A 27,835-nucleotide genomic window follows, 5' to 3' on the forward strand; every position below is an offset into this window, starting at 1 on the left:
TAGGTGAAATTACCATTTCAAATTTACAGGTATTTACTTTCTGGCGTCTTGCCAAGAGGTGCGCCTTACAGAGACTTATGTCGAGCCATTTTAGAACAAATGCCTGCCACGGGTGCCGGTAAGTACTTTATAGCTGTACCCCACTATTTCGTAACTGTAATTAATTGTAGATGGTCCAGACTACCAACTGGGAGCCACGAGAGTGTTTCTTCGTGAGAAACTCGAACGCCAATTGGAACTTAAGAGATCGGATTGTTTACGAGATTCGGCGGTGCTGATTCAAAAACACATACGAGGTTATTTGGCACGGAAGAATTATCGGAATTTGAGGAGGCATACGGTGACAATACAAAAACATTGGCGTGGCTATAAACAAAGAAATGAATACAAAACCGTACGTGATGGAATCATTAAAACTCAAGCTTTGGTTCGAGGAAGACGGGAAAGAAGACGATTTGCTCAAAGAAAAGCAGATTTTAAACGAAGGGTGGAAGCTGAGAAAATGGCACAAGAGAGGGCTAAACAGAGAGCTGCTAGAGAAGCTCAGTTACAGAAAGCTCAACAAAAGGCAAACGTCCATCACCTAGAAATTCCAGCTGAGTTAGCATTTATATTTACGAAAATTGAAAACTTCAATCCTCCACACTCCGAAAGGAACCTCATAAAAGTTGTGGGTGGTGTTACGGGAAACATTCCTTCATTGAACTTACCTCATGACTTGAATCAGTTTGAATTTTCCCGTTTCTCATCAGTGTATTTCAAAGGTGCCGATCTTGGAATGAAGAAGGAACCAATCACAGCACCCTTTTTGTCCAAAGCTGCCACAAGAGATCAAGACTTCCAAGATGCTGTCGCCTTGTTTAAACTTATTTTGCGTTGGTCTAACGACGCCCAGTTAAACGGAGCTCGTGAAAGAGCACTAGCCGACTACATAGTGCATAAAGCCTTAAGTTCGCGTGGACTTCGAGATGAGTTATTAGTGCAGTTATGTAACCAGGCATGGAGAAATGACAATTCTGAACGGATTTGGCAACTAATGGCTCATTGTTTAAGTTGTTTCCAACCTAGTCCACCATTAAGCAAGTGAGTGACACAATTAAACATTCATTATTTCCTACACAACTATAAATGTTTTAGGTATCTTCTGAAATTTGTAACAGACCACGCGACGGCAAATTATAAAGAATTACTACAGAGAAAACTTACCAGAGGTTTACAAAAGACACCGCATGCACGCTCTCTTCCTCCGACTCTTTTGGAATGGCGCAGTGTCCGTCAAAGGACGAACACTGCCTTACCTTTGACACTTCCAGATAATAACGTGGCGACAGTCAACATTGATTCTTGGACCACTTGTGAAGAGGCAGCTTCTTTGGCCATAAACTCTTTAGGTCTATCTCCAGAAGGATGGAGTGTCGTGATGGACGATGCCGGTATTGTATCCGAAGGGAGTGGTTTGGATTACGTGATGGACTTAATATCAGAACTAGAACTGTGCCCTGCATTCCCTATTTCAAAGTCACCGCTGCTGAAAATTGGTACCCGTAAAGCTTCACCTGTAGAAATTGATCATTCACCGACAACACCCACACGACCTCAAGTACCACCACCAGAACCTCCGACTCATCTCCATCGTAAAGTTTCTAGAGAAGTGACAAGACAGTCACCACCAACTCACAAACCTCCAAGTCAAATGAGCTCCAGAAAACCGTCAAGAGAGAGCCACCGTGAGTATTCACCTCAAAGAGAGTCGCCTGTAACTAGCACCCCTGCTCGAAAATCTTCACATGAAGCACTGTCCCGAAATTCTGCTTTGAATGAAAGGTACTTTGATATAGAAAAAGTGAGATCCAGAAGCTTAGACAATTTGTTAAGCGAACCCGAACCGTCACCATTGTGTGACCTCGGTTTAAGTCAATCAAGATTAAACGACAGATATCATTCCGTAGAACAACTAGCCCCAATAAAGCCAGTAATTGCGAATCAGAATTATATGTCCAAACAAGAAATTGACTTTGAGTACCCAGACGTTTCGAGTGTTAGTACTTCTCATCGTGGGGGACCTAGATACATTAAATCGCAATATACAGGCAAGAAAGCACCTCCAGGATCACACTCGAGCAGAGCTCATATCGAAAAGTCAGAATTCGGTGTCAGAAGTTCGGCAATGTCTGATACTAGTGAAACTCCAAGTTTGGCGAGTCATGTTAGAAGAGTGCGAGTGCCCAGTCAGGCCTCAGATGTGGATCAGTTCCTGGATGAACTCTTTAGCCCTGTGCTTGACGGTAATTTAGACGAACTGAGTGATGCTAGATCTCTAGCTGCTAGTATCAAAGGTGGAAATAAGGATGATTATTACATCGAAGGTTTGGACGATTTTCTTGACGAGGTTTTGGGTGTTGCGGATAATGATTTGGATATGTCGAATGCAGAACATGTAGCGAAACAAATTAAAGGTGGTGGCCATAGACCTCGTAGAGACAGTCAAGGAAGTTCTGTTTTAGACCAGGAAGTGGAAAAACTAACATCCGGTCAGACCCAGGAAAATACGGCCAGGAATGCGGGAGCTAATGGCAACGTTGACGACTATATTAGTGATTTGTTTAGACCCATATTTATCAACGACAGCTTGAAGGCGCTCACCGAAAAACACAATTTAGTTGATAGTATCAAAGGAGGTGGTACTACTCACCAACAGAACGGTGCGGGACCTAGTTACACATTTCCACCTATTCCTGCACCCTTAGTTGGGTCGCCTCCAGTTATCATGCCTTTACTAAGCCCCTCACAGGAAGGTTTCATGCCCGTCTACAACGTACCACCCGTTAATATGCCATCAAACGGTACTGACATGGCTACGTACCAACAAAGTCTTCAACGTGCATTCTTGCAATCCGCAATGGCCCAAAACATACAAATTCAACAACAGCTGCTTGCACAAAACCAGGCGTTGCAGCAATTATTAACGCAGCAGATTCCAGGATCTGATGTTAAAGTCAACGAAGCCATACAGACAACCGTTAAGGCGCAAGTTCATCAATCATCAAGTCCTAATCGTAAATCCAGTTTCAAAACCACTAGTACAACCAGGAAGAGTAGCTCTCCAAGTATTCATTCTTCGGTTGAATACAAATCACGAAAAGCAAGTTCTGAATCTAACATGAGTGTAAACATGATGCGCAACGGAGTACCACCTCCTCCACCAATGCCGCCACCGTTGGACGGTACGGATCCGAGTGAGGCACGTCCTTTTATGGATCCTTACGGAAGAGCTAAAACTGTTAGAATAGGCAAATGGAGATGGCCTCCACCTCAAGACGAGAGAGGTAACGAAAACGGCGAAGATTTTATGCATTTTAAACTGCGCCAGCATCAAAGAAAAGTCACTCCTGTCAAAGAACAGCATCTGATAATTACCAACGGTCATGGTCCCGTCCAAAATAACACAAAATCGGAGCAGTCGTCAGCGGAATGGGAAGAAATTGAATTTGAGCCAATCGTTCGAGAAACGGAACGTACAACCAAGTCGAATTCTAAACGTGCTTTCGATATTGGAGCATCAAGGCCATCTCCAGGAAGTATAGGAAAACTGAAACTCAGTTCGGAAATGCGTCAGAGACTGGAGAAAGTCACTGCAAACCATTCAGTTAGATCGACCAGCAGCAAAGTAGAAAAACCGGCAAGGGCTGTTAATAAATTAGAAGATACAAGAAAAATGATGTTGGAGCAACAGTTAGCTGGTCGATGGGGTGACGATTCTCAAGATCTAACTAGTGGAAAATCTAGTCCTGTTACACCTCCACACGTGAGTTTCTGTTGTGTTGTTTTTCGTATTTCTTAATTCCACACCTGTGTTTACAGATTCCTCACAATGGAAGCAACTCACCGACACAGCAAAGCTGGACTAGTTCTAACTGGAAACCCGGTCCTCCTCCACCTCCCATTGGTCCAAATTCTCTTCCACCTGCACCTCCAGGGCCTGCACCTCCACCTCCAGTGGTTCGTCCGAACCAACCGCCGCCACCAGTCGAACCAATCAGGGAATCTTTTATGGCCCAGCGTCAAGACAGAGACACTTTCGGTGTTCACCAAAACCGAGTCATGCAAAACAGTTCCAAAAGAAATTCCTTCAGTGCCAACTGGGAAGTCCAGAGTGCCATAACACATGAAACTCAAGAAGATAATACGCATTGGGCTAAAGACACTTTAGAAATAGATAAGAACGATGGACGGATGTCGAGAGATAGTTGGGACCAAGCTGATTCAACGACAATTACTTCAATCGATCAACCAAGAAGGATTATAAGTGAACGTTGGGAAACCGAAAGGAAGAGTTACGAAAAAAATAGAAACGTTATGAAAGAGACTGGAGAAAGGCCAACATTCAGAACACACCAGTTTAACAAGAGTGCGCAAGAAAGAGAGAAGAAACATTCTATTGCTTCTACCCAAATGACTGATAAAACAGAAAGAAATGAAGGTAAGTTATTCAGACATAATTGGAACAAAAATAAAAGTTTTTTTTCATAGTACAAGAATGGCCTGAATTTATGAGACCGATACAGACCCCACCTCCGAAATCGCCTGTTGTTCATCGCAAACAAGAACAAGTTCAAAATCAATCTCCAAAAACCACAGCCCGTTTGGTACCTTTGGGATCTTCGGCCTGTGTAACTTACAACAGAGTCTCATGGCTCCTAAGGGTCAGAAAAGAAGTTTTCTCGCCAAACGAACCCCTTGGGCCGCCTTCAATTCTTCATTTAATTTTTTGTCAAATCGTCGGAGATGTCTACGGACTAACACCTTGTTTGCGATTAACCCAAACAGAAAAACGAGCCGGTGTTAACATGTTATCAGGGTACGGGATAACCGCCGACAACTACAACAGCAATCACCGAGCGAACATAAAAAGAAACGTAATAGAATTAGCTAGAACGTGGCCTTTATATTTCGCTCGATTGTTTCCTGTCTCTGGAGCAGCTCAGGTGGGAATTTAAATGCGTCTGAAGTATTTTTTTCAACGATCTTTCATTTCAGTTATCAGAAGTTCAACTCGTTGCCGTCTCTCATTGGGGCATCCACTTGGTCAAAAGAGAACAGAACCACCTTCAAGCAATCAAATCATTTCCTTTGAAAGACATCTCGTCGTGTACAGCCCCCCGCCCCACCACCGTCAGTTTTGATGGTCCTCAAGGTCGTCTAAGTCTTCACACACCTCGAGCTCAACAGCTGTCTGAAATGGTGACCAAATTCTGTGCGGAGAATCGCAAGGTGAGCTAAAGTGATTATGCAATTTCTAAAGACGATGCCTTCAGTCCGTTACTTATGATGGATCTTCTCTGAATTAATTTATTAGTGATGCGTTACTGAAGCTAATTATCATTTAATTAAGTGATTTCGTGGCCTATTTGGGGAAAAAGCGTCTATGTTGTGTATTAATTGTTCTACGAGGAGTTAACTTTAGCGAAATGCGATTACAACTGTTATTAGTGCGTTAAGATATTAGTATTCATACAATTCTTATTATAAATTGCTTGATGCAGGCAAAGGTTAATTTCACGCGAAGTAACTCGGTTGGGAAACTTTGTTATACTCGTAGTGGCATTCAAACGTTGCATTAATTATAACTAATAATAATAACGGCATAGGTGGTGATTTCTCATTAATGCAGCCACTTGTGCAATTAAATAGTTTAAATTATGTTAAGAATTGAAGCTTGCAATAAAACTAGACGTTGAACGTACTTAACGAAATCTACTGGCAATGGCTTAGTTGCAGTGTATATTTAATCGTTACAGTCACTAATCTTTAGAAATAGAAAGAACATGGATGCAACTGTTATGATGCACAAGTTTTTTTCGGATGATAATAACTGTTGTAACAAATTTACCAACTTGTTCAAATGAGTGTTACGAGATTGTCAACATTTTGCCTGAGTTGATTCATGTAAATTATGTCATATTAATTAAATGCACAATACACACTCGACTTAGACGAACATTTCATATACCTGTTTCAGAAGCTGAAATGTATATGTATAACTTAAACGTCCCCCAAAATTAGACATGTAAACAAAATTTTAAAACCCGCGAAAAATTCAAACTTAGCCTTGAATTTTGATTATCAACAAAATGAAACCCTACGTTGTGTCTTTTTTTTTTTTGTTTGGCGGAATGCGCAAATGCAAAGTGGTAAACCTCAAGGTTAGAAAAGTGCTCCTAAATCAAAATACAAAATATGGAGCACAAATTGTATATTCTTCCATTCTGGAGAAGGAAAAACTGGAGACCAGCTGCAAAAACCCTCTCCAGCTTTCAAAAATGAAATAAAATTTTACAAATCCATACAGATATTTGAACATTATAAATTTAATCGCACAAGGAAAAAAGAAAAAGCGTCATTAAAGTACCTAACTCGTTGGTAATCCCCGAGTTATTACGATGGTGTGGCGGGAAATTTAAATTAAGTATGACAGTCGAACAAAAACAAAGTTGAATGGAAACAAACTACGCAGCGTGAGGACGCATAGCGACAGCGGCGCGAAAGGCAACTCCTTGTGAACGTTAATTTGTCTTAATCACAACAACAACACGCACTATGGATTTCAAACACTCATATCCTTGCAAATAAGGCAACCGAGTAGACTTTACATAAAACAAAGCATATATCAAAATAATAATTCGGAATAAATGTTCAAATTCAAGCTCTGAGAAAATAATTCGGATGTAAGAAAATAACACATTGATATAATACAAAATGAACTTAAAATACCACTTACATTTCGAGTCCAAAAGGATATTAATTTAAATGATGACAATTTCCAACGTCTTTTCTTTTAAAATGAATCAACCTTTAAGATTAGTTTAAATACCATAAATGAACCACTTTAAAATCTGGAGTAAGAAGTTATGAAGTGTGGATAATGTAATAACTTGAGTAAAAATATCCACTACTTTAGATACATCGTGTTAAAAAAGAAGTGAAGCCTGACTAAAACTGAATTTCTTGCTACGTGTTTTTATAGGAATATTTACATGATAGTTGTAAAATTGTATTAGAACTGAACAGTTAAAAATCTTAACATGAACTGTGAATTTGCAAACAATAAAATATATAGTAAAATAATAATATTAATAAAATAATAATTACACTTGATGCCATCAACAAGTGTAATTATTATTTTATTAAAACTTTTACACATTTGAGATTAGAAACTCATTAATAAACTGATATTACACTAATAACACTTGTTGAAGAAGGACTTGGCGCCCAATACTATTTATTTTATTTAAACAATTACCCCTTTCGTGAAATTATAACACAAAATTCTCGTAAAAATCGTGAACACGTGTTTCGACTTGCAACACCAGACCTGAAGTGGCACGCCAAAAACGGGAAGTCACTGCTTGCAAAATTCAAATGCGTTTTTTTTTCTCAGCGCGAAATTTAAATTTCAAATTCAAACACCGCAATATATATCACAAAAAAATACTTAAGTTTACATGTAATAACAGTGGTTAAATTTCACTTTAAGCCTTCATTTAGCAAAAAACTTGTTTAAAAAATTTCTGAATCATTAAAATCAAGATTACTATCGACTTGGGTAGAAACGGTATAAATAATCATTAACGTATATTCTAAAATATCCCGACATATGTATTTAAGTGTAGCCAGTTTTACTTTCATTAAAGTAGAATAAATCAGTTAAAATTAAGGTGAGTTAAAGTAGTAGTTAGTTGGACAACTAGTTTTGAAACCGATGTTTACTTTTTTTGATGAATTTAAAGTTTGATTAATGGGGGCGAAACCCAAGTTAATCGAACAAATCAGTGAAAAAAAGAGACTTTCAAAACGAGTTGAACATGTAATTTTTTTGCATGGTTATTCTTGCAAGCCGAAAGTAAAAAGAATCTGTTATTGACATTTTGCGATTTTGCTGTCACTCAAAAATTGTCACACTCAGATATAAAAAAAAACTAGTAAGCAACAATAATACTAAACGCTAACGAGACGTATTTGTATACATCGTTTAGACAATCGTTAAAAAAATAAAAATAGTGAAAAAAGTGATACTTTCCATACGATTTGTTGACAAAAAAGTCCGGTAATTTGATCATTATGCAATAAAGATATATTACAAATATTGATTTATTCCGTGTTTCAAACAAGCAAATTTATTAATAAAAATTATATTTCCTTTGAAACAATTAATCTGAATTTCTTATTAACGTAGAGATGGATATCGCAGTCTTCAATTTATTGGGTCAGTTCCGCTCTACGCGAACGTCATCAATTGTTTTTAATTCTTTGAATATCTTTTACTTTTATTTCTGTGAATTTCGCCATCCTACACACGATTGTTAACGTCTGCTACTGGAACTATCGAAATTTTAAACGACTAATTTTCATTCACAGTAGGGGGAAAAATAAACTGTATTAATATGGTCCAAGGACTTGAGATTCGTGCCCACGCAAGATAGAATTCGATTAACTGTTTTCGGGTCATCTGGGTTAACATCTATTCGTTTCATTTTTCGACCATGTCGTTTCAGATCGACCCCTGTTTATACCTTTCCCCACCTCATTTTTCATTTTGTGCATTTTCTGTTTTCAGTTTAATATTTTTTCACACAAGAAGGAACAAAATGCACTTCAACCTTTTTCATCAACTTTTTGGTCTCTAAATTTTCGCAACTAATAATAGTTGTTCGATAAATAGCCCTTTTTAGTATTTATCTGTGCATCTAAAAGATTTTTTTTTCTAACAACGCAGTGATCAACTACGTAGTCGATCACCAGAGTCACTAAAGTACAAAAAATATATAAAAATGAGACCCGCTTACTAAAAATTTGAAGGAATTAACATAAATCGAAAATTATGTATTGTAACACGATTTAAAATCAAATAATAAATGTTAATTATTATTAAAAGTAACTTTAATTTTATATGGGCTATTTTGTTGTTATTCTAATAATGGACATTTTATTAGTTCTCCAAAGACTGGAAGTTATAGAAAAATCTTCCCAAATGACTGTTTAAGGATCTGTTGGCCAAAAAAAGGAACCTGCTCAACATACTTTCTTAACAGTGTTAGATAGTTACCAACTTAAAAAGCTAAATTAACAATTATCCACATTTAATAAACTAATACACTCTGTGTAAGAAAATTTTATGTTTTGCTCTCACAAAAAAAATCGAACTCCTGAAGTGATACCTGTGTTACGCAAAATTCTTAATTGAGTGAAATTGACAAATTTGTAGCCTCGTAAATCTCATCACTTGATTCACATAACTCTCTTACACAACCAATATTTCACAGGCATAACCTCGAGCAACGCATGTAATAGTTAACTTGAACTCTGAACACTTCACCTGCAAATATTTCGTACTCTCCATTTTCACTTCGTTACGTCAAATTAATCTACGCAAATAATATAGGAAATAGCAACTAAACGTGGTTAAGTGATAACTTTTACAAAATCATCACATTTTATTGATTCTGTAATTATTAAGATGCTTTCGCTAGTTTCCAGTAATTAAATAATAGATTTCTTGTGCTAATATCGAACGCAAGTGATTCAGTAGCTTCTATTGAGTGATGCCTCCTGGATATTTTCTAAAACTTTCACGTCAAGGCCATTTATGAGCTACTACAAGGGTCATTTACATAGAATAGTCGTTCCAATACATTCACCTCGTCGTGGTTTATTTTGAGTTTTCCAAGCTTTCTTTCCAGCTTGCCGCTTTGTTGCCCAAAAATCACAATTTCGTTAACTGTTATCTTATGTGATCATCGACAATCATAAGATCAGATCTCTCCATGCTTCGTGTTGCTTTCATGATAATTCACATTCGCTAATTAGGATTATTATGTGGTATTTACACAGACAGAGTAGACATTTCAAATAGTAAATAAGAGTAGGTATAACTTAAATATCATATTTAAAAAAATATATTTCTGCTGTTTCACTTAGACGTTGTTATTAAATCAAACTTATCAATGTATTATTAAGTTAACAAATGATCTTTTACTAGATAAGTTGTAAAATTTCGTTGACAGATAAAAGAGCATGTCACACTCATACTTAAATATATTACAAATTACTAAATTTGAAACGAAATTTAAAAGTACATTCCAAGAATTTGAGATGGCAGCATCAAATTTGTGTTCTTTTGACCATCTGCATGGTAATCATTTTAACGTTCACAGTTTCTAGTAATCATTGGTTTCTGAGATAATATTCCTAACAATAAATCTGAAATCGCCACAGACTTGCGACTGCCGACAGAACGACAAACGGAAACGGAAGACGGACATTTTCTCACGACATTTGTCAAAATGACCATCTTGCAATATTTTCTTAATAGCTTACGCTCAGGAAATAAAAATAAATGAAAAGACTTTTTCGGTATTTTCACTTAATAACATATGGTCTAACACTTTCTACAAAATTTAGTTTTCAATGGAGTTCGCTGTTACGTTTGGAAAAGCATATGGATCCCCTCTCGGTCTGTGATTTTTCGAATAACAAGATTCAGAATAGACTATTATGTTACATAACTGAGAGATATTTGTTTACGAAGTTTACAAAACTATTAGGTTATAGTTTCCCCAGTTCTAATTCGGTTTTATGATGTGTAAAAGTTAATTTTCTTAACACTAGATTACTACTGCGCGTGTTAAGCCCCTACCCCTTTGTTATTTGATCATATCAGTAGTGTCTCCATGGAAGTTATGTCATCGATAAAAGCCACGACCGTTATAATAACAGCCGTGAACGTTATTTATTTAACAATATAATTATTTTTAGTCAGATTTATTCCATCACATTTTTCAATAAATTACAAACCAGTACAACACTAAAATAACCTTCTCCAGCAAAAAGTAGTCATCTGGTGCTTCCAGCAGAAATCTGATGATTTGCTCATTTGTTAGGATTTTTGCATTTTTTGGTTTATAAAATTTTTACGCCATATTGTAAAATCCTGATATTCCTTTTCATACCTGACACTTGTCTTCAGAGGCAATAAATCCAAACTTGCAGCAACCGCCTCATCGCGAATATCTTCGGGAATTTCACAAACAGCAAATCTTTTACCGATATGTCAAAATTTTATTTTTGGTTTATAAATATACCGTTACCATGGATAAAAAGTTAAGACTATTTGATTAGTTTCTTGAATTTGTATTTTTTATGAGTATTTTTTTAATTAACCAGTTTTAGGTATGACGAAAAATAGTGAACAAAACACGGCCGATAAACCGTGTAACAGTCTCGGATAATATTTATACGCCTCGGCTATCAAACAATTATCCTCGACTGTTATACGCTTAATATCGACCTAATAACGTTAAATACTATAACCATTATACAGCACACGTTGTAACGGCATGGTTGAAACCTTATTTATGACTGTCCCATCACCGGCAGTAGTAATCTATTGTTAAGGAAGTTAATTTTTACATAAAGGGGTGCTATCATAAAACCGAATTAGAACTGGAGAAACTATACATATTATGTCTGTATCTGCACTAGGCTTTGCTATTCACTTTTTGTATTTCTTAGAGCCTCATTAACTAATCATCCCACATCTTTTTGGAACAACCTCTTCCTTTTTCTTTGCTTTGATTTTCCATACTACTTTAGCCACTCTTGTTTCAGGCATTCTAACCACGTGACCTCCCCAAATCAGTTTTCTATCGCACTTTTTAACGACTCTACTTTCAATATCTCTCTGATCTTTTCGTTCGCTATTTTATTCTTTTTTGTAACCCCCATTATTTTTCTGAGGAAGCTATTTCACAAGCCGTTAGCATGCTCTTCTGTCTTGCTATTAGATTCCATCTAACAGGATTGGGATAAATAGCGTTCAGTACACCTTCTATTTCGTCTTCGTACACATTTTCTTCTTACTTGCGAAAGACTTCATTATTCAATAGTTAGTTCACTTTGTTCGCCGTGTTTATTCTATTATTAATTTCTAAATCCACGTCTTCCTTCCCACTGATCATTAATCCCAAGTACTTACATGATTTGGTTACTTATTCTACAAACATTTCAACAATATCTATTTGGATTTCATGTGTTTCCTTTCTGATGATCATTGTTTTAGTTTTTTTTTTATTTTTATTTTTAATCTCATTCCATATTTTTCCAGTTCTCTTCTTCAGATATTATATTCTAGGTTCCTTCACTGAATGATCGTCTGCGAAGATTAAGTCCCCTATTGTTACAGACTTCAATTTTCTGTAACCCAGTACCACACTCTTTATCTTTGACTTAACTTCTTTTGCTACCTCGTCCATCACTAATATATCCCGCTTAGAAGACGTTCGATATAAATAAAGTATACAAATAAGTATTTTCAGTATTTGAAATTTGCTGACATTTGTTTTTCATGGTCTGGATAACCCACTGGATGATCTTAATTAAAATCATTTAATGTCACATAAGCATCTATATATTATTGACCACTTTGTTAAATTGTATCTTCAATTATTGAAAAACTTAACATAAATTTTGAAATGATTGTACGTAATTGGCAATAATTAATTTTTGAACAATTTTGTTTCGAGCAGCTTATAGTCCAGGGTCTTACGGTAGCCCAAAAATTAAGCATTTTATTCTAAAACTTACAATTTAGTAAGAATGCAGACAATTGTTACTAAATATTTAATACGAGTACTTATACAAGTTCGCAATGTTTACATGTTAGTGAAATGTTTTTGTTTGAATCCTAAAATTTGTCTAAATTTAATTTAATGAAAATAACGAGACGGTAAACTACTTATTATCTTACAGAACAGACAGATGGTTGCTTGCAAAGTGTTTAACCAACTAACATCTCACTAACACGAACATCTCACTAACAGATGGTTGCTTTATACCTAAATAGAATTACGCAACAAAGAGCCTAGCGTTTCTATTGGTTAGACAACAGGTGTCTTGATGTTGATGTCACAGTATGCGCCCTAGTCGTAATTTGTTATAGATTTGTTGTGGCTAGGCGGAGGTGGTGTTGGCAATTTTGAGGTGTTTTATACAGTCTAAGCATAAATCATTCAATTATTATTGTAATAAAGTCATATCTTTCAAAATTGTTATTCTTCATTGTTTTGAACACGGTGTGTGCATTTCACGTTTCATTTGATTTTACTACTCTAAACTAGGTTTTTTTTAACATCTCCTTCCCTCCTAAAGTACAATACATCTAGCTTTTTTGACAAAAATGATAAAATTTTATTGTTTTTAATTTAATATCTATAAGTTATAAGAAAGATATGTTTGTAGTGTTAAAGTAAAGGTAAAGGAGTATGCTATGCCCATTTTTCAAGTGAGTTTTTCTATTACAAACTGTTATGATCAGGTCATCACGAGTTTAGCAAGAACAAGTGTATACAGTTGAAGCCTTTCTCTGCCTGTAAAATCGTCTGTAAGAGCGTAGCTCGCAAACGGATGAACCGATTTCAATGCGATCTTTTTTGTTTGAAAGCTGGTTTAATCAGGAAGGTTCTTACAAGTGTGGTTTGAGGAAGAACTTGGTTCGCATAGTCTTGGAGGGTGAAAGAAAAGAAAGCAATAAGTGCATATATAGACTTCAAGTAGGATGACATTTCTACAAGTCAAGTCATTCTGTCAGTATTTAGGAATTAATTAGCTACGAATGTGTAGAGTGATTTTTAAAAATGGAGAAAATTATTATTCATAGGGCCGGTCTTTTCATGTCCTAGATAAAGTGTCCGATAACTATCATCCCGATAACGTTACCTGGCGGTCTTATCTTCTAAATAAGCTCGTACCGTCTTTTCATTTTGCAACTGTTAGACATGGGTCTCCGATAACAATCAGCTAGTCCAGCTGTAAGCGAGAGAGTGGGAGCTATTGGTATTCTAACATGAATAAGAGAGAAAGACTATTTGCAACTGGGTTTGCAACAGTTTTTGACGTTCGAAGTCGTACCGTTGCTAACATAACCTCATTTACTTCGTATATTATCGTTTTGTTTTGATTACGCTATGGATGTCTATGAAGATATCGACATATTATTTGATGCAGATTTAATAAATGTGATCGAAGAAATAAATCCACATCGAACATATACTGTTCGCGAAAGGAGAGATCATTTCAACTTTTGGAATGACCAAGAGTTTTTCAATCGTTTTCGCCTTTCAAAAGCCACAGTAGAATTATTATTTAACGAAATTCAAGAGCATTTACATCATCGGACCGGAAGGTAAAAATAAATAGGAAATATTAGACGTACTATTAATTTGTGTTAATTTAAAACAGGAATTTAGATCGAGCTATTCGTCCTATGGATCAACTACTTTTAACGTTGCGATTTCTGGCCACCGGAGATTTTTATATTTGTACAGGTGATTTTCTGGGAGTCCATAAATCAACAGCAGCAAAAATAGTTCAACGTGTGGTAACAGCAATTTGTACGTTAAGAAGGATTTATATTTTTATGCCGAGTACTGAGGAACAAAGACACGAGAAAATTATTAAATTTCATAATTTGGCTCAATTTCCACGAGTGATCGGGGCAATAGACTGTACGCACATAAAGTTAGAATCTCCAGGAGGTGAGCGTGCGGAATTATTTCGATGTCGAAAGGGCTTTTTTTCATTGAATGTCCAAGTTATTTGTGATGCCAGTCATAAAATTTTGGATGTAGTGACACGTTGGCCAGGTTCGACACATGATGCCCATATATTTCAAAATTCATCTGTATATATGAGGTTTGAAAATGGCGAGATGGGCAATGGAATTTTATTAGGAGATAGTGGCTATCCTTCTCGAAGGTATCTTTTAACTCCGATTCATAATCCTGAAGGGCAGGCAGAAAATCTTTATAATGAATCACAAATAAGAACTAGGAATGTTGTGGAGAGAACATTTGGAATCTGGAAGCGTAGATTTCCGGTGCTAAGTGTGGGTATAAGGTGTCGGCTGAATTTAGCACAGAGAATTGTGGTGGCATGTGCCATTTTACACAACATTGCCTGCCAACAAAATGAAGAAGTTTTTGAAGGGGATGATGAAGAGGATCAGCCCGTGGTATATAATGGTGTAGAAAATAACGATGGTGGTGTTGAAGAAAGGGAAACAATAATTGATTATTTTCGAAATATGTTGACTGCAGGTGGATTTATAATTTAGTACATGCATATGTATTATTTGTTTCATGCAAAATAAAAAAATGTTTTATTTTTCTAGCAACTCTAGTGTTTTTTTTTTAATCGATAATTCACATTCTAGTAACTCCATTTTTTTTAAATACAGTTTCTGTTCCCTCTCGATTTCTAAATCCAAAGCGGCTAATTTCTGTTTCTGAATTGCCATTTTTAATTCATGTTCTTCAACTCGACGAAGCTCCTCGTTTTCCAGGTACTTCTTCTGCAATTCTACAAGGTTATGACGTGAGTTCACCACATTCTCCACTTTCACGTTTAATTGGTCCTTGGTACAGTGCCCCTTTGCCTTTTTTTGATTTAGGAGAGGATGTTTTTTTGTTTTTAGTTGTGCAGGAGACCATCCCGTCCATTTAATATTTGAGTTCACTCCTGTACTTGAACCCTACAATCATTGCAACTGTTAAATGCTATTTTACCGAGTATAGGCTCCTTACCTCTCCTCCCTCTTCCGTTTTTCTTCATTTTCAATTTTTCGTTTGCCCATTTTTTTTAAATAATAAAATCACTCACGATTCAAATAAAAACAACACCTACACCACATAACCTATAACGGTCTTTGGCAGAAATGGCACGTCATCGACAAGTGAGCAATCGCGTAAGTTCGCTGCGCCATCGGCTGTCGCCGTCAGATATCTGTAGGAATCGGCGACTATTCGGAACTCAAAGTTCCGAATAGTGTATCTGCCGAATAAGAGCTATTTATCTGGGAGATAATTTTGTCAGGTGGTGAAAAGACACCATTTGACGTTATCCAGCAGATAAAAATTGTCAGGAACTTTATCAGGAGGTGAAAAGACCGGCCCATAGTGTGATTAGGACCGGGGTGGGTTAGGTAGCATCGTGCTTGCCCGCTACACGTTGGGTCGTGGGTTCGATTCCCGCCTTGCTCTGTTATAAATCTGGGGCCTTTGTTTTTCTGTAGAACTGTAGCATCCAAGGGATGAACTAGTTTCAATGCGGTTTTTTGTGTTTGACAGCTGGTTTAATCGGCATGTTTCTTTGTTATGTTTGATGCGTTGACCGTCGCAGCGAATTTTAATCAAGAGCAGACTTTTTAAGGATTCATTGTAACTGACGAGTTTGTGACAAAAGTTAAAATGACAAACCGACAAGCATGACTAAAATAATTACAAGTAAGATTATGGTATTTAAAGAGTGTTTCACAAATTATGTCAGCGAAATGACATCAGTGCCCGAGATTCCGTGCTCGCAAGTGTATATTTGAACGGGTGAAATTTGATAACAATCGGTCCGGTAGTTGCTATGATTATCTGTGTAATAAAAATCGACACAGCCAGATGCCAGACAAACAGACGGAAACGGGAATCTACTTTTTCATACTCTAGGCATCATGAAACGTTGAGAAAACATGAAAATAGCCATTCGCCAAATGGACCCTATTACAGTACGTCCATAGTTTTACGCTCATAATGTAAAAAGAATGAAAATAAAATTAATAAAACCTGTTTGTTGTACTAACTAAGAAATTATTTTGACTCCAGCTTTAAAGTCAAGTCTAGGAAAGGGTAAATTTGTTCTTGTTCAATAGGTTTTGTGGAAATTCATATGACATTAATAACAACAAATAAAGAAGAACTATGCAGGATTGGATGGAATAAAATAGAGTATTAAGTATTTATTAAATTATTTGCAGACGATTAATCGACAGTTATTACATCAAATGATTTCATAATTTTATAAAACAGAAACTGCTAACAGAGCACATCATGTACGTTTTGGAATACATTGGATATGTAAAATAATATTAGGCATATTTACGACTAATGGTGATATAAATCAGTGTATTATAAATATAATACAAAAATGTAACCTGACAGTAATACAGAGAAGTCCTCGAGAGGTAATAATATTTAAAATACTGACTATGACAATTCTATAATGATTGCGACTGTATGTATCCCCAGAGACATTAAATTTTATTACTATTATTGTTAAAAATATAAATAAAAGTAGTAAAAAGTTCTAATACAGCTATCTAGTTAATAACCAACAGAACTTTTCTTTATTTTTAATAAAGTACTTATATTTTGTCAATTTTTTGATAATTTAGTGCAGTCAATATGAAAACCTATTAAATGTAAAATGGTGTTAACCATGGTTTGTTTTTAATGCAATAGTTGTGAGATAAGGATTGTTCAGACAGTTGATATTCAATTATCGGAATAAATATATCTCCCACAACACTACCAATTGATTATTAATTAATTTATTCATTCAGCACCACCAGTCATGCGTGAATCACGCGTCAAATTTTCTGCTATATAATATGTGGAAGTACGCCTTAAGCAGAAGAATTTTTTTGTACTAACTACGGTGATTATGCACACATAAGTCGTTCAATTCATTCTAAACGATCGTGTTGTGAAAATATGGTGTTAATGAGTGGAGTAGTTACCAACACAGTCGAATTAAGAAACATCGACAACGGTCAAGCATCATCGACACTGCACAGTATTGATGACATCGACAGTGACGGGGAATCAACTGCGTCCCTCATAGAAAAATCAATAAACTTTGAGAACAACATTCTCAAAGTGATGAACAACAACTTACGTAAGAAGATCTTCACACTTGAAGACATAATTTTTCAGTTTGAAGATAGTGACTCGAATAAAAGCAAGGAACAAACGGTTGAGAGGATTATGGATATGGTTCGCGCCCTACAAATAACGATGAACGACAGTTTCAAAATTTTATTTACGGAAATTAAAGATATTCGTTTGAAACTTGTATGCATTGAAAGACAGATTTTTTCGCAGAAACGCGAAGGCGACACAAAGAAAAAGACAACTTTACTAAAAACCACGACAGACTTAGATGAAGGAATAAGTGTTAGTCATGACAAGGAGCTTTTAAAATATATCGACAAGACGTATACACAGTGGACGGAAATTAATCATAACGAAAAATTACAAACAATGACAGTCTCGTCGGCCAAAAAATTACCAGTCAAATCAACAACGACATCTGAGTCAACGAATCTGTTAAAACCTGTTGAGCAACCTGAAGAATTACACCACAATATTTTCAAGGGGGACAATTCATGTTCAGAAAATGACACTTCGCTTAACACGCAAATACAGGAACAGGAAAAACATAAACACCCGAAGTCGCATCTGTTTCGTCCAAAGAAATTCCAAGGTGAAGCGGTTGTTGACGAAAACTCTGGAGCTTTTCTGGGTAAAAAATCTCCAAATTCACGCAATAAAAAAATCTGGTTATTTATATCAAGGGTTCAAGACCATGTTTCGAGTGACATTGTTGCTAATTTTATAGCAAACAAAACAGGTCAAGACCAAACTACAATATCGGTTAAATTATTAGAAATCCACAAGAATGATGCAGACAATAAGTGTTTTTTGGTGGGAGTTGATCCGTTACTTAAAGATGATGTTTATAAAACGAGTTTTTGGCCGAAAGGTGTCAGTTTCAGTCGTTTCGATTTTAAACTCGGCCAGCGTTTTTTAGATTGCTAAAATAGTTTTTCTCAATGTCTTCTGTTTCAATCCATCAGAAGTAAAACACGTCAAATCCAAATCTTTGTATTATTTAAGTAGGCCTGTAAAAAAGTAGCTGTTCGAAAAATAGTTGAATTCAAGGAATGTTCGACTATTAATATTCATGTCATAACTCATAAATGATTTGCGATTTCTGATTATAAATATCGCAAAAATCTACCATAAATTTAATATTTATATTTTGGCTATCCCAATTTTGTCTCTCTATAGAAAGTAACGGGTGTCTAATAATTAAAAACCTGTCCAAGGGAGCTGTCTCCTATTTTATTTTTTTTTCCATATGTCGTAGTCATTGTATTTTAAACAGTTGTCTCTGATGTCAAACTCAATTTAAAGGTTATTAATTCACAACAACCGGTGACCGCTGTCAAAATTTATTTCAAAAACGATATACGGAGAAAAACAAAATTTGGTAACATCACACTCTGGACCAGACTTTTATTCAGACACCCGATAGCACTCACTTGCATTACATTTAGCATTCGCTTAATTATCCTTAATCTAATGACCTACTTAACTACAATCAGGTCTCAAACTAGAATTCAATAGAGTTATTCGGTTGTTCCTTTTAATATAATTCTTATACAAAAACTCTGTTTTCAGGATGTTTTATTTTACAACCAGTTTTGTTTAAGAAATTAAAGGAAAAATTAATATCACTAGCATACATAAACTATTTCCTACGAAAAATGTATATCATTAATTTCATTAATATACATATGGAGTCACTAAGCGCAGTCTTCGATTTCACATCAATTGTTAGAAAGAGAAAAATAAAATAAAGATAAAATTGTACCATTCTTTGAGTAAAAATTTTTTCGACTATATTGATTGTTTTGTTTGTGAGACATAGCATACAACTTAGATTTTTTTTAATACAACCGTACATATTTTTATACAAATACTCAATACTCTCTTCCTAGGCTTTATAACCATAGTTTATTTTTGAAATGAGTCATTGCCAAGTTATTCCCATTTTCTTGAATTGATTTGTCGATATAGGATTCACAAAAAATTGAAATAATATTATTTTTAAAATCTGTATTGCAAAATTTTATGGAGATATAAACAAAGGTACGCGCTTTGTTGAGTATCTATTAAATCAAATTGTAATATACAGAGTGTTTATAAAAAAATCATTATATTTTTTACAGTTTTCAAACATAGATATTTAAATTTTTCCACATCGGACACTGTATTCTATTACTACATCTTACTCTATTTTTTCGTTCTCCTTCTTTTGATATATGCATATGTCTCTTAAAAAGGTAAACAATCCCAACAATTATCATCCTTAAATATAGAAAATCCTTAAGAAAAAAAAGAGAACAAAAACTAAAATAAAATACAGGCTGTCCTATTTGAAAAAATTGAAATACCGATATTTGAAAATAGTAACAATTTCAAAAATAATTTTTAGACACTCTATATCTACATTAATGCTCAATTTTATTTTTGCAACACCATGTTTATGTCTGCACAAAATATTGCAACAAGCCCACTGCGATTTTTGTTCTCAGCCCTTCCATTGTTGAAACCTTAATTTCAAAAAAATTGGAATAACGTGACAATGTCGCATTGGAGTTTCAAAAATAAATTGTGGTTATACATACTTAGGGGAGATCAATCACAATATATTAAAATATATAGGGTATTCCATTAAAAAAAATCTATGTTGTGTGTTATCCCTTAAAACTAAATAGTTTATACAACTGAAAATAGTTTTAGTTCTCAAAAAACCGTACAACTCAAAATTTTTAAAATATATCTAATAATAACTAACGTGGACCATCAAGTGGGTAAAATTATTATTATAGCACTATTGCTTGTCAGTCTTGTAGAATTAATGATAATTACAAAAAAATCAACTACCGCTAATTTTTCGTGTATAAAAATAATAAATTTCGTCAAATTAGTTAAAGGTATTTCAGTAAAGAATGAAACTACCAAAACAGGAGGTCATTTCATTTTAACAATTTCGGTCTCTTTCATTTAAAATCATTATGTCACATAATTAAAAATAATGTAGTCATTGCACTTAATGTACCTTGCAAACGTTACTAAAAATAGCGGTCGACCCATGAGAACAAGATTTTAAAGTCGCTTTGCCAAAACACCTTATTGTACGCATCTGCAAATCACCGAGATGAAATTAAGGCTCGTTTCGCCAGCCAGGCATGCACACATTGAACCCCAACGTAAACACCTGTTATGCAGTGTCCCACATAAAAACTGAAGCTGGTCATCAGTGGGTCAGCGGAACTATTAGAGCTCATCTAGTAGCCTTGCCTACCATCGACCCATCGACTCCTCAGTTGCCGGCAACCATTCGTAACGCGACCGCGCTACTGTTTGCACTGCGATGGTGTTCCGAAGCATCCGAAAAAAATGAACAAAACCAAGTGGTCCGAGATCTCCAAGTACAAGAATCCGGGACTGAGCGACAACTTCCGGGCAAACTCTCTCGATAGCCTGGCGAATTCCTCGAATCCTTCGGAAAGTTTGAGTGACGATTCACACGATTCCGACTCGGGGACGGAAACTAAGTCGAAGAACTCCTTCGCGGTCAAGTGCGAGGTCTATTCGCAAAATCCTTGCGGGAGCATAAGGTCCTGGACCAAATCAGAGAGCAGTAACTCGGATTGTTACGATTTCGTTGCGAACGAGGGAAATGGCGCCGAGAAAAAGCAAGATGTGCTGTCGTCGAGGATGGAAACCATTCCAGAGGAAGCGGAACCCAAAGTTTCGGTCAAGGAGATTCTGGCCAGGTTTGAAAACCTGAAGGATAAGGACGGGAAGGATTGTAATAATAATAATAATCATCATTCGAAAAATAGTACGCACAGTAACGTTGGTGGTAACAGCGGAAACGATAATAATAATAATACTACTACTAGTGTTATCAAATCGATCGTTAGCAAAGCGAATGCTGCTAAAGCTGATGTTATTAAGGCGATTAAGGCGAAAGATAATGGACCTGTTAGTACCTCAACCAATGTCAAAAGTACAAGTAAAGAGGTAAGATTTCTTAACACTCTGCGGTAGCGGTGATTGCCTTAAGTGTTTTTAATAACTTATAAAACCGATTGTTATTAGTGCATAATAATTATGTTACGTTCAAGTTTCTACATCATTATGCCCAGTAGATATAATACCTTATGTTATTTTTAGTTTAAAAAATTTTACTCATTGTGAAGTGTGCCGTGAGTTCCTACAGTTTTATCAATGTCTCATAAATTATGTTACTCTTAAATTGATAATAATTATCGCACGACAGTTGTTGTAAGTGGTTCCGATAAAAATAATTATTTGGAATACCTCAAGTGCATTGACATTAAAAAATAATGCAAAATATATACGGTTTAAAATGCATAAATAATTTAAAAAGTACAGGAAGTTTTCAAAAAAACTTAAATAAATTAAAACATATTGACAAATTAAAAACAAATATTTTTTGTGCGACAGACTGTTTTTCAACAAAAAAAAAATATGTTGACGACAATAATTTTCAACAAATTTTCATTTGGTTTGCATAGGTACTAGACACATTTTTATGCCGAAATAAAATTTTATCGCCCAATTAGGCATTTAGGTCGACAATGATCGAACAATCTTCATCGCTTCGAAAAGTGCGTAAATTTCATTGTTAAATTCAAGAAAACAGTTGTTTGTCAGAAGCTTGCTCGGCTAAACCCTATGATAAAATTATTTCATAATGTTTAGTTTCAAGTCGTTAATTTCATTGCACTGCAACGGCCCTAGTCATCATTTGACTAAATTTTTGGATTGTAAAATTTGATTAGTATACAAAAAAAGTGTCTTTGCTATTTGTGTTTCGCTTATTTTTTCTTTTTGTTAAACTTTACTTTTTTGATAACATTAAAGCTAAATGTTTGGAAATTTGTGGTCATTGTGTCAGGAACTGACTAAAAGTGTCTTGTCTGTGAAAAATATTAGATACAAATATATTTTTTCAACTTATTGTTTAAGTCCAGTACAGACCTACAGTAAAAGACTTGACATTGAAAAACAACAGGTTGTAATAACAATCCATCTACGATACTTAAGTTTGACCTATGTTAATATTTTACACCGAATATATTGTATAGCTATTTTAGCTATATATTGTTAGCTTGTATGAACTATTTTATAGACTCCCATACAGCCTGTTTCTACTATTAAGTCCTTCTTTCTACTCAAGTGTATTTCGCGACCGACTGTTCCTGACCTCGCATTCTCTTCTCAGACAATTAGCACACAAAGCCTGAAAAATGTAAGACAGATTTTTGTCATTCCGGGTGTATTGTTATTAAAGTTTAATGATGATCGCTTTTATTTTTTTTAATTTTATTGTAAATTTAACTTTTCTTGACTTTTTATGTTTTTGAAAAAACAATTATTTTTTAAAAATATGTAATTTATTTAATAACAATTGATTCTAACACTGCGATTTTGTATACTACTATCATAAGATTTTTTCTTCTTAATTCGGAGGAAAACATTGCTGACGAATATTATCTTTTTGGCAAAACTTAGCTTTGAATGTGACATTTCATTTACCTAAAATTGTAAAATGCGCTTAATGTGCAATCAACCAGTTTTTTGAACAAATTTAAAGACATTAATGCAAGAATAATAACATATTTAGAACTGAGAACAAGTAACTAACAGGCGTAAAATTTTATGTGTATTCCAAAATGTAATAAAAATAAATGCAATTGTGCTACAATCTCATCTTAACAAATCTATTTTCCATGAATCAACGTGTACGAAAATATAGGTCCCCAGTTTCCGTCGTCGGTGTCGATTTTACTTAGACAGATAATCTCCAAAACTACTGGATCGATTGTTGTCAAATTTTGATGTATATTATTTGTATGCAGATAATAAAACGCTAAGCAAAATTTGTCAAATCATCCCCAGTAACAATTTTATGACGTCAGCTCACATTTTGGGCAGTAACGGTTGTTTAAATTTTATAAAATAATGTCCTTCTGTATTTGTAATTTATGAATCCAGCTTGATTTTGTTTGTTATTACTACAATTTCTATTGTTTCATTTTTCCTTTACTTTGTATACATAACACGAAACTCCGGATTCGAATTTGTTTCTAGGGAATTTCCTATTCTTTTTTTTACTGATGAAATCAGTAAAGTCGCATCCGAAATGTTCGGACCATTTTCCTCCACTGTAGCTTAATGAATTAATGAATTAATTAATTACTCCTTTCCTGTGTTTTGAGCAGACAAAATCATCAAATTTCGGTGTCCTTTAACACAAATGCATACTTTGATCTGCCGTTATCTGCATGTTCTTAAAGTGGGATGCATAAACTTGCTGTTGATGTTTTAAAGTTCCCGTTGCGGTTGCTGCTCCCGCTGACTTTGCTTTTAGAGCTGAAAATTGTCATTTATAAACTTTGTTGCTAAGTTGCCGTTGATAGGAATTTTGATGTTCAACGTTTGCTCTATTTAAGGGATTGTAGAAAAAAAAAAAATTAAGTTGATTACTACAAAAATGTATCATTTTAGATATATTTTAAGTTTCTTGTAGTCGAAATAAGTGTACACATATTAAGAAAAAAAGGTAAAATGTAGCCCCGCCCACCAGCCCTATCTCAATTTTTTTTTTATTCGTCGTGAGCCAAAGGGGCGGAGCTTAACATGTTATTATTCTTGCAAAAATGTACCATTTCAATCATGTTTTAAGTTTCTTGTTGTGAAAAGATGACTATGTACAGTTGCCCCCCGCCCCCCGCCCCCCAAAAGTGCACGATGATTTGTAAATGTATCTTCAAATCATGGGCGCTCGAAGAACAATATATGTGCTACAAATGCCTTGCTCATAGACGCAGACGCTACCACCAAAATATGGGATAGCGAGTAAAAAATTTTATAAGGATTCCGCATTGTACGAACTTCAAAACCAAATAAGACCTTGCAATTTATTTTTAAAATAGTGATGTTGGCAACACCAACGCGTTCCTTCTTCTATTTGACAATTACAGTTAAATGACTGTCAAATAAAGTGTCAAATAGCTGTAATGTCAAGATCATTATTTTAAAAATAGTTTGCAGGGCTTACTAGAGGAGTTATTTTTCGATCATATGGCATAAAAGTATAAGCAAAGTCGAGCTATGTTAAACTGATTTTTTTACAAAGTTTATAGCGATTTCAACAATTTAAATCACACAGTCAGTAAAAATAATGAATCTTTTAAAAACTCTAGTTAAAAGCAAAACTTTGTGCTCGAGTGTATAATCAGCACTGAATTAACTTGGTTGGCTGGACACACCATCTATCAAAAGTTTTGACGATGTTATTTTCTAATTGGATACTGAGTCCGTTTTACAAGACAACATTTTAGGAATTCGGAAATGCTGGAAGCGAATAAGATTAAACTCAAAGTTTGTTGGTACAAGCAGCAAATATGATTTATTACAGTGTTTAAAAAATCTGTTAAACCAGCAGTGCTAAATATAATTAATAATATACCTACTGTCCACAATTAGACATTGTTTCGTAGTGATTGATTTTAATATAATCTGATCTACTAATAATATTTGAGGCATAAAAAATATGTGCATATAATATTAAGGATTTTTTTTACCACTATTAAAACTTATTGTATTAAATATTGACCTGTTTATCATTAATTTCTTGTCTCTTCGTTTTTAAACTTGTACCAGTTCTGTTTGTAGGAAACGTAATAAAGATTTATATGTAACTACATAATCTCTTTTTAATGTTAGAATTCGTCGCAAAAAATGAGCATCTGACATTTCATTCACGTTTATGTTCTCCACGCAGTTACTATGCTTAGTTACTTAATAATGTGTTTGATATCAGATTATATATTTTTCTGAACTTAAATATCGTTAATTATTTTACCGACAAGATAAGTAATACTTATTTTGACCTATACATTTTATTTTTATTTAATACAATCCTTATCTACTACTCAGAAACACAAAATAATTGCTTCACTTTTTACAAATATTTTAGATATGCAATTATTTTTGAATTTGTAAAACTAGACACTATTTTTGGGTCCTTGTAAAAACTTTATAACATTAAAATTAACTCTGTATCACTTTGACGACGATTCCGATCGCTTGAGTGGTTAATCCTTATAACTTCTAAGAGAGGCTAAGTGATCATAAAATTTTATTGGGACCCAAAAAAAGTAAGTTTACTACACCACTGTGACACTTTTCTCATAATTGTTCCTAAAACATAGTTCTGAAAAACAATATTTGTGTTGTCAAATTGTGACTTGAGACAAAATTCCTAACATAGCTTGACTTAGCCACTTATAACTATACATGACTAACTTGATTTCTGTTCATTTTCTTATCAACTACAAGCGAAAATCTGTATTACAACTTGTTGTGATGACGCCATTGTTATTTTTATTTCGTTGTTGTAGGTACATCAAAACAATATTCGTATTTACTACGCAAATAACTTGAACAAGATTCCAAGCCACGTTTCAAAGACTCAGATTCTAAAAATAAGTGTTTATCCTATAATGACGGAATTATCTCTTCCATCATCTACAGATTATCATAAATAAAACAAAAGATTATCTCGATTTGCTTAGCTTTTCGATAAGCATCAATTAATCGGTGCGTGTTTCGACTCCAAAGGACACTGTTGATTAAAGTCCAGTTACTGCAATTATCGTGAAGGTGACTTCACACAGGAAACCCATTTTTTTACAAACAATCCATGAGTTCCCATTGTTAATTGCAAAAAACCGCCTGGATGACTATGTCCCACGAATTATTATCTAATCTCACGATTTAAAAGAGTTTAATTTTGTCAATGTTACGTAACAGTCGTTTGGATGAACACATAATGGACACATGTGATTGAACACAGAAATTGTTTCCTAAACAATTAAGTTAATACGAATTCGGCTGGTGGAGAAAGAAAGTGTTATAAAATTTATTAGAGTCGGCGGAGAAATTTTTACAACGAAATTAGAGAAGTGTTCTTCCTTTTTCAATAAAAATGAAAAAAACATGGTTGTCACGCCGTTTTAAGAAGTAACAGGAAAGCCCAGAGGGAACGAAAGAGCAACTCAGATGATTACATGGGATACGCCCATATGATTAATTGGCACATAATGACAAAAAGAAAGTGGTTATTTGGTACAAAGAATCTGACCATTAAGGTGCCGTGAATAGCAGTAATCGTTTTTTGACTAGTTCGTGCTTGAATTAAAGATTGTATGCCAAGTTAATGCGAGTATTTCTTTTACATTATACTTCAACTTGGTTAACATAAATCCGAGTACGACTAAAAGAAAATAAAACGTTCCTTTGAATAATGTAATCCCTTCTCGTGGGATAATTAGCTGCTAAACTGATTAGTTATTTAAAAATGGAAAGTAGAGGTCAATGTCACTACTTTTTTTTTAATATAATAAAAAGGGAAAACAGTTTATTACACTGAAGATATAGATTTTTTCGATTTAATTATCACGCCTTTCTAATTCGTTGTGACAAATTGGAAAAACAATGAAGAACTATTATTTTTTCAATACATACAACTGGAAAACGCTTACTCATTTTCAATGAATGTAGCAAATTAGAAAACGAGTTTCAGTTCGCACTAACTGTGGTTTCAGCTCAATGAAAGAAAATTGAAAATCGTAATCAGCTTTTTATTTCTCAAGCACTTTCTCTTGTCTTATAAGTACGCGAAATTCCAGTTAAAATCTTCGCATTGTTGCGAACTGTTTTTGCAATATTTTATCGAATGAGAACGACGCTAAGCGGATCTGATTCCTATCAAAAATCAGAAATAACCAGTTTGAAAGCGTCTACGCAAATCACCTGTAATGTTATAATTATCAGCCTAAGGCACAGAGTGCCGCAGGTCTAGTTAAAATAAATGTTGGAAAATTATGTAATTGACTGGTTCAGAAGAAAATGATGTATGGAAGGAATGCAAATGTTACATAATAATTACTTTATCCAAGGACTATGTGATGTCCTTTCAACCATGATATTGAATTCACAATTCTTTTATTTTGAAAGTTATTAGAGGTATTCTAAGATAAGCAGGAACAAAAATTCCAAAAACA

The 27,835-nt window shown here is 34.6% G+C and overlaps 1 protein-coding gene and 1 long non-coding RNA gene across 2 annotated transcripts in view; one reads left to right on the forward strand and one right to left on the reverse strand.

Moving 5' to 3' along the window:
• LOC135133000 (uncharacterized) overlaps window positions 1–27,835 on the reverse strand; it is a 179,969-nt gene that overhangs the window by 138,273 nt on the left and 13,861 nt on the right. The gene's annotated exons all lie outside the window — the stretch shown is intronic.
• Myo10a (Myosin 10A) overlaps window positions 1–27,835 on the forward strand; it is a 98,631-nt gene that overhangs the window by 52,822 nt on the left and 17,974 nt on the right. The window contains exons 6-11 of the mRNA XM_064061217.1: window positions 30–118; window positions 171–1,083; window positions 1,138–3,805; window positions 3,862–4,480; window positions 4,531–4,985; window positions 5,038–5,271. Of these exons, the coding sequence (XP_063917287.1) occupies window positions 30–118; window positions 171–1,083; window positions 1,138–3,805; window positions 3,862–4,480; window positions 4,531–4,985; window positions 5,038–5,271 (4,978 nt within the window). The remainder of the gene's footprint in view (window positions 1–29; window positions 119–170; window positions 1,084–1,137; window positions 3,806–3,861; window positions 4,481–4,530; window positions 4,986–5,037; window positions 5,272–27,835) is intronic.

Source organism: Zophobas morio, unplaced genomic scaffold (assembly GCF_036711695.1).
Source record: "Zophobas morio isolate AGI-343-1 ecotype UQ-CSIRO unplaced genomic scaffold, CSIRO_AGI_Zmor_V1 ptg000021l, whole genome shotgun sequence".
In the NCBI taxonomy this organism is placed as follows: Eukaryota; Metazoa; Arthropoda; class Insecta; order Coleoptera; family Tenebrionidae; genus Zophobas; species Zophobas morio.